This window comes from Solanum verrucosum, unplaced genomic scaffold (assembly GCF_900185275.1).
Source record: "Solanum verrucosum unplaced genomic scaffold, falcon-dt-bn FXZP01000229.1, whole genome shotgun sequence".
NCBI classification, from domain to species: Eukaryota; Viridiplantae; Streptophyta; class Magnoliopsida; order Solanales; family Solanaceae; genus Solanum; species Solanum verrucosum.
The window spans coordinates 6,326,010-6,344,465 of record NW_026020011.1 but is presented as its reverse complement, the minus strand read 5'-3'; the positions used below and the strand labels follow the sequence as shown (position 1 = coordinate 6,344,465).

At 31.8% G+C, this 18,456-nt stretch overlaps 2 protein-coding genes across 2 annotated transcripts; one reads left to right on the top strand and one right to left on the bottom strand.

The window, feature by feature from the left end:
- Positions 1–8,771: 8,771 nt before the first annotated feature.
- LOC125820385 (enoyl-[acyl-carrier-protein] reductase, mitochondrial-like) lies at positions 8,772–12,182 on the bottom strand. The gene is made up of 9 exons (XM_049499816.1): positions 12,121–12,182; positions 11,884–11,981; positions 10,960–11,091; positions 10,091–10,234; positions 9,808–10,004; positions 9,624–9,700; positions 9,431–9,509; positions 9,139–9,251; positions 8,772–8,983 (listed from the first exon to the last, which is right to left on the bottom strand). The coding sequence occupies exons 1-9, from the start codon at positions 12,180–12,182 to the stop codon at positions 8,890–8,892; spliced, it is 996 nt and encodes a 331-aa protein (XP_049355773.1). The 3' UTR covers positions 8,772–8,889.
- A 1,024-nt stretch (positions 12,183–13,206) lies between these two features.
- Positions 13,207–16,513, top strand: LOC125820384 (pelargonidin 3-O-(6-caffeoylglucoside) 5-O-(6-O-malonylglucoside) 4'''-malonyltransferase-like). The gene is made up of 2 exons (XM_049499814.1): positions 13,207–13,244; positions 15,006–16,513. The coding sequence occupies exons 1-2, from the start codon at positions 13,207–13,209 to the stop codon at positions 16,387–16,389; spliced, it is 1,422 nt and encodes a 473-aa protein (XP_049355771.1). The 3' UTR covers positions 16,390–16,513.
- The last annotated feature ends 1,943 nt before the right edge of the window (positions 16,514–18,456 follow it).

The following is an 18,456-nucleotide window of genomic DNA, read 5'->3' as shown; positions in this document are numbered from 1 at the left end:
TTCAAATATAAATATAAGTATATAACATATGTCCTAGTCCTCTATCCAGCGACTAGATGACTTTGAGTGTCTGCTCTTTGATTAGTCTTTACTTAATTAAGTTTAAAATTAAAAGATATTGTAATAGATACTCTATCAAACAATACAACAATACCTATGCAAATACTCTCATTAAATATTTAAGATCAAATAATACGGCAACAATGTTTTACATTCTCATCTTCTTGGTGAAGAATTAAAGTGCTACTTCTAGAACATATTTGCGAAAGAAATACTTTAATAGTAGTATATTTTGAGGTGATATTTTAAAAATAAAATGTAACATCTCGCAACTTGAAATAATCATTTTTGGAAAGTATAAAGAAATCTGGAAATTTTTAAGTAAGTTAAAGTTGAGATTTTGGTCAACTTCAAATGGCCATTAATCCTAGCTCAAGATGATTTAGGTGCAGTTTCAGATATGGTTGGAAAGATCTTGGAATTATCTTTGCAACGCCGCCGAGTTTGCACGATTCTGAGTTTGGATAAGTGAATTACGTCCTTTGGAAGTTGGGCAGTTCGAATAAAGAAATGCCCAATCCGGATTTTTAAAGGGTAGTTTGGTCTTTTCCTTATCCAATTAATTAAATTCGTTGTTAGAAAAATAATTGGGGTCAAGACTGAGTTAGTTCAGTTTACGCTTTTGAAAATTAGAGTTAGGATTTTTGGAGAAAGAACGCAAGAGAAAGGAGAAGAAGAAAAACAAGATTCACCAAGAACAATCGATTTTGGTGGTGGATTCGCCAAGGAATTGATCCTACAAGGTATGTGAGTCTCTCATAGCGTTGGGTTCATTCACCCATGCCCCAAACATGTTTAGTTCAGCGCAGTTCGTCCTAGAAGAGTTTGAACGTTGATGTTCTTGACATGAATTCTTGAATTTGAATGTTGTTCTTGAATTGGGTGGAATTGTGGAGTTTCTGAGATCTTTGCGTTGTGTTTTAGAGTTACCTTGACTTAGGTTCTTGAGTACATACGCTGGGTATCGGGATCTAAAATGAATTTGAGGGAAATATTCGAGTTTAGGCGAATTGGGGCTGGAAAATGAAAAAGGAAAAAGTCGAGCAGACTTCGTCAAACAAGTCCGCGTCGCGGACTTGTTCCCCCAGTGAACAAAAATTGACTCCGCGTCGCGGACAAGACACAGACTCTTCTGTCTAAAAATTAAATTTCGCGAGTATTTATTTAGAAACATCTCCGCGTCGCAGACTTATTCCAAGACGGTGTTTTCGTAACTTTTCTCAAGTTTAGCTATTCAAAATCCTTTCTAAACATCATGAGGTCTTTCCAAACACAAATCATAGTCCTTGAATCCATAATTCAATTCAAGGATCAGTTAAGAGTCAAGTCAAGAGCAGTTAAGATCAAAGTCAAGAGAAGTTAAGAGTCAAGTCAAGAGAAGTTCTCAGAGTTTTCCAAACGTCTTTTGCAAACGTTTTAACTTTGTTTTAGGGCTTAAGTTTTTTAGTTCAGTAAAGAAGTAAAGTTGAAGTTCATTTCTTCAAAAGTATATGGGCACTAAGTATTCCCAAAGAGATAAAAAATGTTTTCACATTTAGATAAGAACGGAAACTGAGATTTCAAAAGAGCCTTCGGGCTAGTTTTTAGAAAAAAGTAATTGCTTTCTAAATGAAGCAACAGGGAAAACTTTGATTTCCAAGATAGCCTTTGAGCTAAGTTTTTGAGCACTAATCTCAAATCACAGAAGAAGTATGTTTTTTTAAAACATAAGAGCCAGTATATTTTTGGAGTAGTATTGAGCACCGAATTGGGGACGAGCATGAGTTCAGATAACTCACGTCACCATAGAACCATGTAGCCACCATGGGTAGAAAAGGGTCATACTTTTAGATGAATCATTTTCGCAGTAGACTAGTGGATCTATTAGGCAGTTCAGGTCTTATACCTTTGGCCGGGTATAGGATGCGCTGACAGCGTGAGGTAGATTGTTGTATCATCACTATAGCTCTTATGTGATGGTTGTCGGCTAGAGAAACTCCCACAGAAGTTATTGTATTTTTATATACATCAGTTTATTGTATTTCTACATACATTTCAGAGTTATGTTGTATCCTTGTACATACACAAAGTTGACATCATGTTTTTAAACAACTTTTCTTTATATTGCACTTGTTTAAATTGTTTTATATTGAAATCAGTTCAGTTAAGTATTCATGAGTTGAAAAGAGCCAAGGTAAGTGTTTCTTTCAGATTCTCTTTCCAACCTATGTTGTTTTAGCATTCCAACTCGCATACTCGTACATTCAATGTACTGTTGTCAGTTGACCTGCATCTTATTATGACGCAGACACAAGTAACTAGGATCGGCATTCCGGCGCATCGTTGATCCAGTGAGCAGTTCAGAGTCTGTTGGTGAGCCTCCTTGCATTCCGGAGGATCTATTTCATTGCTTTCTAATTTAGTTTATTAGGATGTTGTGGGGTCTGTCCCAACATCCATCTCAGTTGTTATTAGAGGCTTCATAGACAGTCAAATGTTAGTTCTGGTCTTTTCATTCTCATTATTCCATGTTGAGACTTGAGTTTGCCTTAATGGCCAGTTGAATGTACCTTTATAACATTCCAGTTTATTATATGAACTTATATATATATTTGTTGAGTTTAAGTCTTCCGTTGAGTTAAGTAAGTCAGGTCAAGGGTTCGCTTGGGGCCATCAATGGTCTTCGAGTGCCAGTCCCGCCCAGGGTGTAGGCTCGGGGCGTGACATAAAAAATAACAAAAATTAATCGAACCGTACGAATAACGAAGAGAAACCGATACGATTGGAATGATTTTAAAAAATCTAATTTTTGGTATATATTATAAAATATCCAAAAAAAATGGAACGGTATAATTTTTAAAAAATAACCAATCAAACCGTACAATTGACACCCCTATCTTAATTTAATCGAGATTCAATTAGCTACCGGATACCAAATGGGGAAAAAATGCTCATTGTGGTCTCAATAAAACAAGTGTGGTCACTTCTAAAGTTGTCAAGTTTCTTTTAAGGACAAACTAGGGGTAATGGCCCATATAGGCCCAATATTAAAAAGTCCAAGTTTTATTTTATTTTGGTACAAAATTACAAAAAAATAAATTGATACAGGTAAACATCAAATCAGTTGATCCTCATATCAGGTCAAGGTCGTGGTGGTAGCGGCAGAGGTAGAAACCAAGTTGGTGAATTTCGCCAGTACAAGAGCAACATTCAATGCCGATACTGCAAGAAATTTGGCCACAAAGAAGTTGATTGTTGGACGAAGCAGAAAGACGAGTAGAAGGAAGCCAATTTCACTCAAAATGTGGAAGAAGAAAGTAAGTTGTTTATGACTCATTCCCCAATAACTGAAAGTGCGAATGTTGTGTGGTTCATTGTTAGCGGAAGCTCCAATCACATGTCAAGTTCAAAGTCTCTATTTAGAGATCTTGATGAGTCACAGAAAAGCGAGGTGCGGCTAGGAGATGACAAACAAGTGCACGTTGAAAGGAAATGTATTGTTGAGATTAAAACTGTCCAAGGTAATGTGAAACTTTTATATGGCGTGCAATATGTTCCCACTTTGGCTCACAACCTGTTAAGTGTTGGCCAATTGATGACTAGTAGGTACTCAGTTGTGTTTGACGATCAAGCATGTGATATTAAAGATAAGAAATTTGGACGCACCATAACTCATGTATCTATGACTAAAAATAAAATGTTTCCCCTTGATATTTCAAGTGTTGAAAATATTGCCTTAGTTGTCAAAGGAAAGAATGAGACTAATCTGTGGCACTTACGTTATGGGCATTTGAATGTTAATGGGTTGAAACTTTTGGTTCAAAAAGATATGGTTATTGGCTTGCCAAAAAATCAATGAACTTGACTTGTGTGAAGGATGTATTTATGGGAAGCAAGCTAGGAAATCATTTTCGGTAGGAAAATCATGGAGGGCAACAACTTGTCTTGAACTTGTGCATGCTGACTTGTGTAGGCCAATGAAAACGAAATTCCTCGGTGGAAGTCAGTATTTTTTAATGTTTACTGATGATTACAGCCCTTTTAGCTGGCTTTATTTCTTGAAATTCAAATCAGAAACCTTTGAGAATTTCAAGAAATTTAAAGCATCAGTAGAGAATCAAAGTGGCAGGAAGATAAAATCACTCCATACCAATAGAGGTGGTGAATTATTGTCTAAAGAATTTAATGTCTTTTGTGATAAGAATGGAATTCGCAGGGAACTTACAACACCATACACACCGGAGCAGAATGGTGTGGCCGAACGAAAGAACCGAACGGTAGTGGAAATAGCTAGAAGCTCGCTGAAAGCAAAGGGTCTACCAGATTACTTTTGGGGAAAAGCTGTTGCAATTGTTGTTTATCTTTTAAACATATCTCCAACAAAAGTGTTTGGAACACGACACCTCTTGAAGCTTGGAATGGTAAGAAGCCACGGGTAAGCCACTTAAGAATTTTTGGTTGTATAACATATGCTTTGGTTAATTTTCATTCGAAGCTTGATGAAAGATTTGAAAAATGTATTTTCGTTGGCTATAGTCTTCAATCCAAAGCATATCGTCTATATAATCCCATAAGTGACAAAGTGATCATAAGTAGAAATGTTGTGTTTAATGAGGATGTCTCTTGAAACTTTAATTCTGGGAATTTGAGATCAAATCTCCAATTGTTATCTACTGATGAAGAACCTGCAGCACCAGATCCTACTCCTTGAAACTTGCCTAGTGCACCAACAACAACTGCAACACTTGACGAGTCTTCTGATGAGCCAATTCCACCAAGACGATCAACAAGAGAAAAGAAACCAAATCCCAGATATCCTAACAATGTAAATACTTCATTTCAATTTGCTTTTCTTGTTTCAGATCATGTTTGTTATGAAGAAGCAGCAGAACAATCTGAATGGAAGAATACTATGGTAGAAGAGATGCAAACAATTGAAAGAAATTCTACGTGGGAGTTAGTTGATTCACCTGAAGGAAGGAATGTTATAGGGCTCAAGTGGGTATTTCGAACAAAGTGCAATGCAGATGGTAGCATTCAAAAGCATAAAGCTCGTCTCGTGGCAAAAAGAATATTCACAACAACAAGGTATAGATTTTGAAGAAACTTTTTCTCCTGTTGCACGATTTGAAACAGTGAGAGTTGTTTTGGTTTTGGCTACACAATTGTGTTTGCCCGTGTATCAATTTGATGTGAAGTCCGTCTTTTTGAATGGTGATCTAGAACAAGAGGTTTATGTTTCACAACTTCAGGGCTTTGTTATTAATGGCAATGAGAACAAAGTCTACAAGCTAAGGGCTAAAGCAAGCTCCGCGTGCGTGGTACAACAAAATTAATTCATTCTTTCAGGATAGCGGATTCATGAGAAGTGAAAATGAACCCACATTGTACTTAAAGAAGCAAGGTAATGGAAAATATTTGGTAGTTTGTCTTTATGTTGATGATATGATTTATTTTGGTTCCTCAAAGTCTTTAGTTGATGATTTCAAGTCCAGTATGATGAGAAACTATGAGATGACTTATTTGGGTTTAGTGAAATACTTTTTGGGGCTTGAAGTAATCCAAGATAAAGATGGAATTTTTATTTCTCAAAAGAAATATGCAAAGGATCTTTTGGAAAAATTTCGTATGCTGAATTGTGAAGCAGCAGCTACACCTATGAATATCAATGAGAAGTTGCAGTGTGCAGATGGAACTGAGAAAGCAAATCTGAGATTGTTTAGAAGTCTAGTTGGTGGCTAAATTATCTAACACACATTAGACCTGACATTGCTTTTTCTGTTAGTGTTGTGTCCAGATTTTTGCAGAGTCAGACAAAGCAACATTTAGGTGCTGCAAAAAGAATTCTTAGTTATGTTGCTAGAACGACAAACTTTGGTATTTGGTATTCTAAAGTATCAAATTTCATATTGGTTGGCTATACAGATAGTGATTATGCAGGCTGTTTGGACGATCGAAAAAGTACTTCTGTTAATTGTTTCAGCTTGGTTCTGGAGCAGTGACATGGAGTTCAAAGAAGCAGGAGACAGTAGCTCTGTCAACGTCTGAGGTGGAGTATACAACAACAAGTTTAGCAGCACGACAAACTTTATGGCTCCGAAAACTACTTGCAGATTTTAGTTACGAGCAAAAAGAGTCTACTGAGATTTTTTCTGATAGCAAATCAACAATTGCTATGGCAAAGAATCCCTCTTTTTATGGGAGAACCAAGCACATTGATGTGCAATATCACTTCATCCAGACATTGGTAGCTGATATAAGAATAGTGCTGAAATTCTGCGGCACAAACGAGCAAGCAACAGATATATTTACGAAGTCTCTTCCTCAGGCTAAGCATGAATTTTTCAGGTTGCAGTTGGGAGTGTGTAATTTCGAATCAAGAGGAAGTGTTAATTGACTGATTCAAATGTCACTAAGTTACTGTCAGTGTTGTTAGGAGCCTTTTACGTATTCAGTTTATTAGCATTAGGAATCCTAATTTAGTTGCAGTTAGTCAATTAGCAGGTCATGGGATGGTGCCCTATTTTCTCTCTTAGTTTGTTGTTTTCCAAGTGCTATTTATAATCTTGTACGGTAGTTTTATGAGAAATAAGAAATACTCAAGTTTCTCTCTGCTTTTCTTCTTATTGTATCATCTTTGTTCGTCTCTTGTGCCAACAACTTAACTAATGTCGTTAAAGATTTTAACACTCTTTATTAATGTGTGTATTTATTGCCGCTAAAAATTATTTTTGTTGTAGTGTAACGTTTTCAAAGTTTGTCCAAATAAAGTGTTGATTAAATAATCAAGTAAACTTTTTTTTTTTATATAGTTTTGTATTAGATAAAGCAGGATGAAAACATAATTAAATAAACATAAATAATATAGTAATTAATTTCTTTTCTTTCTAGGACTTGTATAACTTTCAGCTGTTATAACCTTTGTTACATGACCCTCTGTCCTTCAGATAGTCACTATGTGGTAATAGCCTACAAACCACATGATGTAAATCGTACTAGACAAGTTTTATGCAACATGCTTGACTTAGAAAACATTGAGGGGAAGTCGATCCCGAATCATCTGTGTGATGGACTATCCTCCAAATCAACTGAGTCATCCCGAAGGACTATCTAACAAATTAAATTAAGCTTTTACACGACACTATCACATACATTATAGCATTGTATATTTCTTTTACAGCTAAGTATTGAAACATCTTTTTAGTGAAATCGACAAGACTTGTGATTTTTTTTCTTTGTTTTCTTGTTGTTATTAAAGCAAGACATGTGAAAAATATTGACCTTGGCTTTTATCAATATATTGTAACACCTTGATCTTGACAAATTAAATATTTATTTTCATTAAAATCTTCAAGTTGTTGTACCATAGAATTAGTAATGGAAAAGTTGTTTTTGGGATAAAATAGAACAAAAGGGACGTGTTTTCTTAGCAACTTGATCAAAGTAAGATAATTTAACTTGAATTTGGCTAGCTCAAGAAGAAACTGTAAACAAAACTTGCATTCTAACTTGTATTTAAGTAAGAGAGTGGAGAATCTTAGTATAGCTTAGTTAGTTGATTATACGAATTTTCACTCTGTTAGTGAGTGATTGATGATGCTCCAACCTTGTAATACGCTTTCGCGTTTCTCTTTTTTCGTCACCTACCCTTATTTGTCAAATTTGGATATGATACACTCATTAAAAAAAATAAAAATTGACATGATATTTTAATTAGCATATTACCCCTATTAATTGATAATTAGTATTAAATTTTGAAAAATGATTTGGGGAAAAAGTAATTAACACTAAAAGCAAAACATGGAAAAATAATTATTTACTCTTGATATGTGAAAAATAACGAGTAAAAGTGAACTGATCTAGGGAGTATATTCTTTCTAGTTCAATTTGTTTGTCATATTTTTACTTGACACAAAGTTTAAATAATTTTTTTTTTGAATCTTGTGATCTTAAACATGTTACGTGAAAAATTAAAAATCAAAGAGTACAATTACTAATAAATAAAAGAGTTTTTTTTTTTTCATTTTTTAACGAATAAAAATGAAAAGTAGCACATACGAATTGAAACTGAGAGAGTACCTAATGACTTAGACAACCTGTTCATATAATATATAATAGTTATATATAAATTCAAACCAAAAATATTATAATAATTGATGAGAGAATGTAACATATTAATTTAAAAAAACTCAAATATGCTATCAAATTTTGAGAAAAAGCTTATTTATGTCATCTATTAAGAGTTTAGCTTATCTATGTCATTTTCGTTTGAGAAACATCTCATCTATGCCATTATTTGTCAATTGAAATAACATAGATGAGCCAAACATTGAACGGATGACATATATGAACATTTTCTCAAAGTTTGATGACATATTTGAGGCTTTTCCCTTTAAAAAAATAATTTAACTAATGACGTGGCTAAATCGTAATTGACCACGTGCAAAAAATGATTTTTCATAATTGACCGTGTGTAAAAAATAGTTTTGTAAAATGGAATTGGTTTAAGTTAACAAATAATGTCATAAATGAGCTTTTTCTCAAACGAAAATGACAGATATGAGCCAAACTTTTAACAGATGACATGAATGAGTCTTTTTCAAAATTTAATGATATATTTAAACCTTTTTTCTGTTAACAATAATAATTAATATAATATCTAATATTGAATTTTAAATATTTATATTAAAAATATACTAATACTTATTAACATGGATAATAAACTAGATGCGTAAAATCAAATGATGAAGGGAGAAATGAAATTACGAAATTCAACTTGAAAAATATATCCCCAAACTCAGGGGAAAAATATTTTTCTTATTGTTACAATTATTTATTACTTAACATATTTTAAAATTTTAGAATTTGTTTCCTTTGACTTCCTTGTTTCCCCATTGCCTTTTCAAGAGTTACATGAAAGTCTTTAAAAGGTACCATCTCCATCCTGTAATAAATTTTAAAAAAATAAATCAATATTGCTATTTGTTCATTTTAAATTCAAAATAACTTCTTCTTTTTTAGTAAAATTATATATATAAATTTAAAATAAATTTATAAAAAATTACAAAATTAATTGTTCGAGAGAGTAAGAAATTGTACTCATATTGCAATATCCCAGCACGAACGAGGGCCAATAGATGATCAATCGAACACCTATATTGTGCTTCATCTAAATTCTTTTCTTGTAACAGGTATCCTTTCAATGAAATATCCTTTTAAAAAAGAAGATAATTCAATATATAACAACATATTCAGTGATCTACAAATGGTCAAGTTTGTAATAAATAAAGTGTACGTAGATATTATTTTCGATATACTCATAGCCGTTCAATATATGATCCAAAGAATTACTTAGTGTTTAAATTTCATAATTGATCATTTGAAAACTAACCTTGAATATAAAATATGGAGTAGATATGGTAATTGGCTTCTTTGACATCCCTCCATATGTAACCATAGTACCACCTTGCCTTAAAAATAATAAAAAAATATTGTATATCTTCAATATTTAACCAAAAAAAAAACAAGTAAAAACTTTAACTTTGAAGAAAACAATATTTTAAAAAATAAAAAAAGTTTCTCACTTTAAGAATTTTACCACCATATTAGCTGCATTTCCACCAATACAATTCAAACCTAAACTAGGTTTAGGTATATCACCCTACAACACATCATCGATCGTTACAACATATTAAAAAAATAAAAAATACACTCGTTGATTATTTAAAAAATAATCATATTGTTCGTATATAAAAGTTAAATTCATACCAGGAGGACACCTTTGACTTCGAGTTCACTTTCAGTAAATACTTTATTAGCGCCAAGTTTAATTAATTTTTCTTTAATTTTATCAGATTCAGGTTTATCTCTTATGATATTAATGCTATGAATTCCACGAATTCGAGCTAATTGAATAACACATTGCCCTACTATGCTTGTAGCTCCATTTTGAACAATTGTGTCCCCTGTTTAATCGAAAAAAGCTAATTAATTTTTAAATCAAATTAAAATAATTAAACATGTTTTTAATTAGGAAATTTAAATAATAAACCTGATTTTAAAGCCACAAAGTCCTCAAGCATTCTCAAGGCACTCAAAGGATTAACAGAAATAGTGGCAGCATATTCAATTGGAGTATTTTTGTCTATTTTGTACCATAAACTTTGATCTTCTACCACATAGGTTTGCCATGTCCCTGGAACACAAAAGACATAAAACTACGAGTTTAAAATTTGAATTTTACGATTTTTTTTTATTTTGTAAATGCGCTTTTGGGAAGGAAAATCATAATTTTTTATGTGTCTAGCGCTTTCATCAATATGAAAGAGGAAGCTTTTGCGTTGTACCTGTATAACTAGGGTCACTACATCAAAAATGATCTTTAACAACAATTAATTAATGATAATAACTTAATTGCCACTAAATATGTATTTTTAGCGGCGCCTAAACCCTCTTTGTAAAATGTCCCTTAAAGCCTATAACGACATTTGGTCTAATGACAATTAACTAATGTCAGTAACAGTTGTAACACTCTTTGTTAACGTGCATATTTATTTCTGTTAAAAGTTATTTTTATTGTAGTAAGGTTGGGAGACGTTAAATAATGTGATTTACTTTCTTTTTTGGTCAGTCCCAAAAAGAATGACACATTTCTATAATAAGTAACAATTTGACTACCCTTAATAAAATGATTTACAGCCACACAAATTTCTATCATTCATTTGAGACCACAAGTTTTAAAAGTCTTCCTTTTTTTCTTAAACTCCGTGCCGAGTCAAACTACCTCACATAAAATGGAACGGGGGAGTATATGATTTGAACTAAAGTTGTTGAGAATACTGACTAAACTTGTAACTTAAATCCTATTTCATGATAATTTGATACGTAATTATCAAATATAGCTATAGTTTGAATAATTACCTGAAAGATAAGCTGCATGAATAACCAAATCTCCTGGAGAAAGAGCCATAACAGCAGAGCCCACAGAATGTATTTCTCCAACACCTTCCCATCCCCCAATTGCAGGTATTGGTGGTAGTACTGGATACACTCCTGATATGCAATTATTAGTAAAATTAAGGACTCTATCATAAAAATTATTCACTTTTTTATTAACTTCTTTTTCTCAATTCTGAAAGTTATATATTTAACTTGAAATTGTATTTTAAATTTGGAAAACGGCCTATAATATGTTTTTTAAACTCATTTTTCACTTTTCATGTTATATCTATGTACACTCAACCTTGAAGATTATTCGAATATTCTGTTAAAAAAAAATATAACCAATCACAACTTCATGAATCCCCCCCCACCCCCACAACCAAAATGATAGCTAGTTTATGCACACCTTAACTAATTTTATAAAATGCCTAACATATTTTACTAACAATAGATAACAGATAACCCTGTTCAACAAGACTAATCTCATGAAATGTCTGACATATTCTACTAACAATAGTTTTTTAAACTCATTTTTCACTTTTTATGTACATTCAACCTTATTCTTTAGAAAAAAATATAACCAAGCACAACTTCATATAGTGTAATTTTCCTTCGACATATTCTACTAGCAATAGTTTTTTAAACTCATTTTTCACTTTTTATGTACATTCAATCTTATTCTTTAGAAAAAAATATAACCAAGCACAACTTCATATAGTGTAATTTTCCTTCGAAGAAATCACAAAGTATTTTTTCCTTTATTGAAATTAATTAAACCTACAACCTAGTAATTACTATATCAACTATTAGATTGAAAAATATTCTTTTTTCATTCTATTTTTTTTGTAACACTGATATTATTTATATATATAAAGGAGAAAAAGAGAATTTAATGGAATTAACCCTCTATTCTGTTGATATCGGCGGGATTGATGGGAGCTGCAAGCATTTTCACGCACACCTCGTTCTCATTCATCTCCACCGGTGGAATCTTCGTAACCCTGTTGGAATTAGAATTTTCACTAACGTAATTTAAAATATAAAAAAAAACATTTACTATGTATTTAACGGTATATATATGGTATAATTTTTTACTACGTAGGGGTGGTGGTAGGAGGACATTGTGAATCTAGAACGGACCTTGTGACGGTGTCGGGAGGGCCGTGTTGGTCGTAGACAACAGCGGTGGATGGCGGAGACATGGTGGCCGGGAAGTTTACGACGGAGGTTTGTGTAGGGATGACCAAATATGAGTGACGAGAAAACATTATCCTACAAAATTTGAGGTATTGTATTAAAGTGTTTAAGTTTTCACTTGGAAACATTTGGGGAAAATGCAGCTACTTATAATGTAAAATGATAATAATCCTTAGGCTCAATGGAAATATTATTTTATACAATAACACGTGATATATATTACGTAAATAATTTGATATATATCCATGTGCTATTTAAATATTATTTTATTTAATTGTATGTGTCAAATAACTAATAATATAAGAAAAGTTATAGCCAACGAATTTGTATTTTTAAATTCAAATTTATCCTATTTTTATATTTTTATAAAATAGTTTTATTTAAATTTATTTTATGTTTGAATCATATTTCATATTACTTTAACACAAAGTATTCAAGTTATAACTATTTATTGCAAAAAAGTATGATCAAACATAACTCCATATTCAATTTCAATTATTTTTTAAAATAAAATTTTAAAAAAATCAAACATAATACATGATAGTGCTCATTGGTTGGTGGGAAACCTAATCTTCACATTAACTATGGCTCAAATGATATGTGGGGCTTGTTTTTTTTTATACGTTTTTTTAAATATAAAAATCATTAATTAGAAGATGTCTTTGTAGTTTTAAATAATAATTAATTATCTTAAACCTTTAAAATGATTAATAGTTTAAGATATTTATTTTTTAAAATTAGGATAATTAATTTGAGATAAAAGAGAGAGTGAGAGAATAATATTTAAACGTGGTAGGTGGGAATACCCAATCCCCTCCCAAACAGTAAAAAAATGTATTTTTTGTATAATAAACAAGTAAAAATGAACAATAACATATTTTGTGCGAAATTTTCACATACTTGAATCTGAACATTAACATAGTTTAATTTTTGACAACGTAGGGGTGGTGGTAGATGGACATTGTGAATCTAGAATGGACCTTGTGACGGTGTCGGGTGGGCCGTGTTGATCGTAGACAACGGCAGTGGATGGCGGAGACATGGTGGTTGGGAAGTTTACGACTGAGGTTCGTTTAGGGACGACCAAATTTGAGTGACGAGAAAACATTATCCTACAAAATTTGATGTATTGTATTAAAGTGTTTTTAAGTTTTCACTTGGAAATATTTGGGGAAAATGCAACTACTTATAATTAAAAATGATAATAATAGTAATAATACGGAAAATGATTTAAAATATCTCATAATTATGTGATTTGATACAAAATTATCCTTTATCTATTTATTCAGATATAAAATGCTTTCGACGTCAATCTTTAGGCTCTTTTTTATCCTTATCTTTAACGATCTAATTAAATAATAACCTCAATTAACAAATTCATTACAATCTTGTTGATCACCCTAACAATTAATTGAGTTAATTAAAAATATCACAAAACATCCACCTACTCCAAAAAAGATTTACTATGACGTTGTGGGGCTCAAATTGTCTTGTACTATCAAGAAAACTTGTACAGGATCCACTAACTTTTAGACATTGTGGTGCTCAAATTGTCATTTAAAGCATTCAATGAAACGAGAGAATGTAAAGTTTGTGTGGAAATTGAAAGAAAAAATTATATATTATAAGATAAAATAATATTATTTGTATACACTCTAGTCTCTTCAAACTCGCGTTATTTGTAAAAATGGTTTTATATTATAAGATAAAATAAGATTGTGTATATTCTATTTTTGTTAAATTCGAGTTACTTTTAAAATTATATATTTTATATATGCACTGAGAAAAAGACTTAAAAGTGTAATAAAGTGAATTTTTTAGAAGAATCCTATGATATAACGAGCATATTATTAGAGTATTTCTTTTATCTTAACTTGTTAGGTGATTTTTTTGTTTATCAAAGTAGCTGTTTAATTTTGAGGTGACGGGAATCCAATACCCTCCATTTTTTTGTTTACCAAAGTCCTCAATTGACACTACACTTGTTTTTCTTGAGACCTCAATGCACATGTAACATGTTTTTTTTTATTATTAGTTTTTGGTATCACATTGAAATTCGATTAAGTTCAGATTCACGTCGAAAAGTTTCATATTGAAAGGTAACTTAAATTCGAGATCTTTGATTAAAAATAAAAAAATATTTATCACTCCACCAGAATTTTGATTGATGCACGTGTTATCTAAGGTTTTCAAGTTTTTTTTTAAATAAGGGGTCAGTTGAGTTGTACTATTCACTACAAGAAAGTGAAGATACAACGACATTTGAGTGCAGAGAATTATCCACCATTTAAAAAAATGTCGATAATTAATAAGCGACATTTATTTACGATAAATATAAAAATGTTATTTAATGATTTTATAGATAAAAAAATATTATCGGATTATCAGTTCGATTATGATTTTTTTTTAGTTTTGGATTATTGAGTAAACCGATAACCCGGTAAGAATGTAGTCATTTCCTCATTTAACTCTACATAAATATAGTAAATATTTATTTCAGTATATATTTTTTAATGGTTACTACCTTTAATTTGTCCTTTAGCCTTGGATTCACATTATTGTCCTAGTTCTTTTATTTGTATTGCACTTGTGTATGTAGTTCTTTTCATTTTAATGGTAGTTAATATTGTTTCTATTTTAAGTATGACCATTATGTAAAGTTACATTGTTATCTTGTCGCGCCAAATTATTTGAGAAGCCGTATATTTATTTTATGAGCATTTTCTTATTGGTTAAACCGAATCGTTAAAAGATCAAAAATTGATAAACTGAAAATCATCTTTTTTTCTATATAAAGGGGAAGAGTGAAGTGCCACTATAAATCTTAGCTTCTTCACTTGTTTGCTTAATCTCTCTTTTGCTATTTCACCACATCTGACATTTCAAAAAGAAAACATGGAAGTTGAAATCATATCCACAAAATTCATAAAACCATCTTCACCTACTCCAAATCATCTCCAAAATTACAAGTTAGGTTTCTTTGATCAAACAACTGATGAGACACATTTACCTCTTGTTCTTTTTTATCCTCCTACCAACAACATTAATTTTTCAGCTCATGAAGAACAACTTGAGCAATCCTTATCTAGGATTTTAACTCATGTTTACCCTATTTCTGGCAGATTTACGGAGGATAACTCGATATCCTGCAAGGACCAAGGGGTTAAATTTATAAAAGCAAAAGTGAATAGTAAACTCAATGAATTTCTTGAGAAAGCACATAAGGATGTCAACCTTTCATTGCTCTGTTGGCCTCAAGATTCATGGAATGTAGATGCATCCAACTTATACGCCATGCCAATTGTCATTATCCAAATTACAGAATTCGAGTGTGGTGGCTTGGCTCTATCCTTGAGCCTCGTGCACATTGCAATGGATGGTTACTCAATTTTTACTGTTATCAACGAGTGGTCCAAAGTGTGTAGACTTGAGATTCCTGTAGAGAAGATCGATTTCATGAGCTTTAATTTGGCTGATGTTTTCCCAACCAGAGATTTATCGAAGCTTCTCTTGCCTCGTGTTCCTCCATTAGATCGTGTGGAGTCTAAATTAGTAGCCAAAAGGCTATACATCAACGAAGATTCCATTTCAAGGCTAAGAAAAGAAGTCGGTGGAGACTTATGCTTTAAGCCGTCAAGAGTTGAAATGATCATGGCCCTCCTATGGAGGGCTTTAATCCGTGCTTCAGAAAAAAAGCACGGATATCTAAGACGTTCTCTAATGAACATCCCAATAAACTTGCGCACTAGGTTGATTTCTTTACCTCAAGTAGAAAAATCTTTCGGGAATCTTGGAGTTGACGCCCCTATAAAATTCATACCTGGGGAGAACAAGATGGATTTGCACGAATTCGTGACATTAATTCATGACACTGTGAAGGAAACTATTATTACTTGTGACAAGACTTCACCGGAGGACATAGTGTTCGCGGTGTCAAATATATATAATGAAAGTTTTCTAGCACAAGATTGGGGAGGAAGTGATGAAGTTGATAGGTACGTAAGTTCAAGTTTGTGTAAATTTCCTATACAAGAAGCTGATTTTGGTTGGGGAAAGCCATGTTTGATGCATTTTGGGTCAAGACATGGTCAAGTTTGCTGGTTGTATGATGCAGAATGTGGCAATGGGATTTGTGTGCAAGTGGATTTGAAGGAAGATAATATGCATCTATTTGAATGTGACAATGATATCAAGGATTTCTTTCAGTTTTAGAGTTTAGGTCTCTAAGATTTGGCAATTTTTATTTACTTTATTGTTGTCGTCGTCGTCGTCATTTTGGATTTGGTAATATAATAAAGTTGCATTTGTTATCTTGTTACAACTTAATTTGTTGGAGGGAGGGTATTTTTATTAGTTAATTTTGATTATTAATATTTTGTCAGAATATAAAATATTATTTAGTTTTATTAAACAATCATTTTTCGTTAAATTACATTTTTTTTTATATATGTATCATTAATTACATTTATTTTAGCGCAGTCTATTAATTCACTGAATCACAGATATTTAATTAGCCCATGATTTTGAACCAGTAGTTTCGTAGAATGAGTGATTTTAAATTTTCAAGGGTGATGGATAATTTTTTAAATTAAGGTTGAATAATTTTCAGATTTTTTATTTAACAAACGGTTTCACTATTCATCTTCTTCTCCGGCGAATAGCTCGCCGGAGCTCCGATGAGCCACCCACCTCCTCTTAAATCTAGACAGAACAGCCCCTTTAGGAACATCAATCACAACATTGCTGGAATTGAACAACCACACAATCCCCTTTTTCATTGAATTAAATGATGCATCAGGATATATGCGGAATATAATAAAATATTACAATTTAGTCTTTCACACTACACCGGTTGAGGGTTGGCGTGAAAAAATAAAATTTTAAAGTTGAAAATATTTTTTAAAAACAAACTCATTTGGGGGGGGGGGCGGGGGGAGGGGGGTCGAGGATAGGGATGAAAAAATAAATATATGAAGTTGAAAATATTTTTTTAAAACAAACTTAATTTTTTCCTTTTTGAAGGGGGTGGGGGGGTGAGGGTAGGGGGTAAAAAAATAAAAAATTGAAATTAAAAATATCATTTAAAAATAACTTTTAATATTTTTTTGGGAGGGGATGGGGGTAGGCGTGAGGGTGGGGTAAAACAATTGAATTTAAAAACAAGCTTTAATTTTTATTTTTATTTTTTTTGGGGGGGGGGGGGGTGGTTGGGGGCTGGTTTGATGGTATGGACAAAATAAATTGTTTTTTTAAACAAAAAATAATTGTAATTTGAAGTTGGAAGAGAGTTTTGGAAAATGTTTTCCTTAAGTTTTGAAGGGAAGTCATTTTCCTTAAATTTGAGGAAAATGAGTTGATTTGGAAAATATTTAACCCAACCAAACATGAAAAAATTGAAAAACATTTTCCGAAAAATGTTTTCCTTCGTACCAAACACACCCTAAAAGGCAAATAAATAGTACTCTAACATATTAGATTCAACATGTATTCAACTAATAGTAGATAGCAACAAAATAATACAATAATCAAAGTACAAGAAATAAAAACACATATAACTATTAACAAAAAAGAACAAGAGAATACTAATATAAATGGACATAAAAACACCGCAATGCTATCTAGCTACTAATATTTTGCCCTAAACAAAAAATATTATAATTATTGAATTGTGTGATCGACTCGTGTAAAAGAAAATTAGTATATTATTTATATTTACTTAATTACGTTTTCATCATATTTTATCTAAAATAAACTACAAAAAAAATATTTTACTTAATTATGTGTTCCAACTTCATTTGGGTAGACTATAAAAAAATAACATAAACTAATTGAATCGTACGAATACCGAAGAGAAATCGATACGATTGGGATGATTTTAAATAATTTAATTTTTGGTATATATTATAAATATCCAAAAAAATTGAAACGGTATAATTTTAAAAAAATAACCGATTAAACCGTACCATTAACACCCCTATCTAAATTTAATCGAGATTCAATTAGTTACCGGATACCAAATGGGAAAAAAAATATTCATTGTGGTCTCAATAAAACAGGTGTGGTCACTTTAAAGTTGTCAAGTTTCTTTTAAGGACAAACAAGAGTAGAAAATTTTCCTTTCTTTTATTTCTCAAATTAGAAGCACTTTTTGATTTCATTATGGGTGAAAGGAAAAAACAAAAGACTCCATTACTCACTTCTCTCTCTAAATTTTTTTACCCAAATTATATCCTTTCTTTTTCTCTCTCATGATTTCTTCCATTCTTTCATATTCTCAAG

Bases quoted from the DNA above. Each gene is read 5' to 3' on its own strand.
- LOC125820385 (XM_049499816.1), bottom strand. From the start codon at position 12,182: ATGTCTCCGCCATCCACCGCTGTTGTCTACGACCAACACGGCCCTCCC. The intron at 10,005-10,090 runs GTTTATTATTTA...TCGATTAAACAG, and splicing joins CTTTGTGGCTTTAAAATCAG to GGGACACAATTGTTCAAAAT. The intron at 9,510-9,623 runs GTGAGAAACTTT...ATTATTTTTAAG, and splicing joins ATGGTGGTAAAATTCTTAAA to GCAAGGTGGTACTATGGTTA.
- LOC125820384 (XM_049499814.1), top strand. From the start codon at position 13,207: ATGGCGGAGACATGGTGGTTGGGAAGTTTACGACTGAG. The intron at 13,245-15,005 runs GTTCGTTTAGGG...TATAAATCTTAG, and splicing joins TTGGGAAGTTTACGACTGAG to CTTCTTCACTTGTTTGCTTA.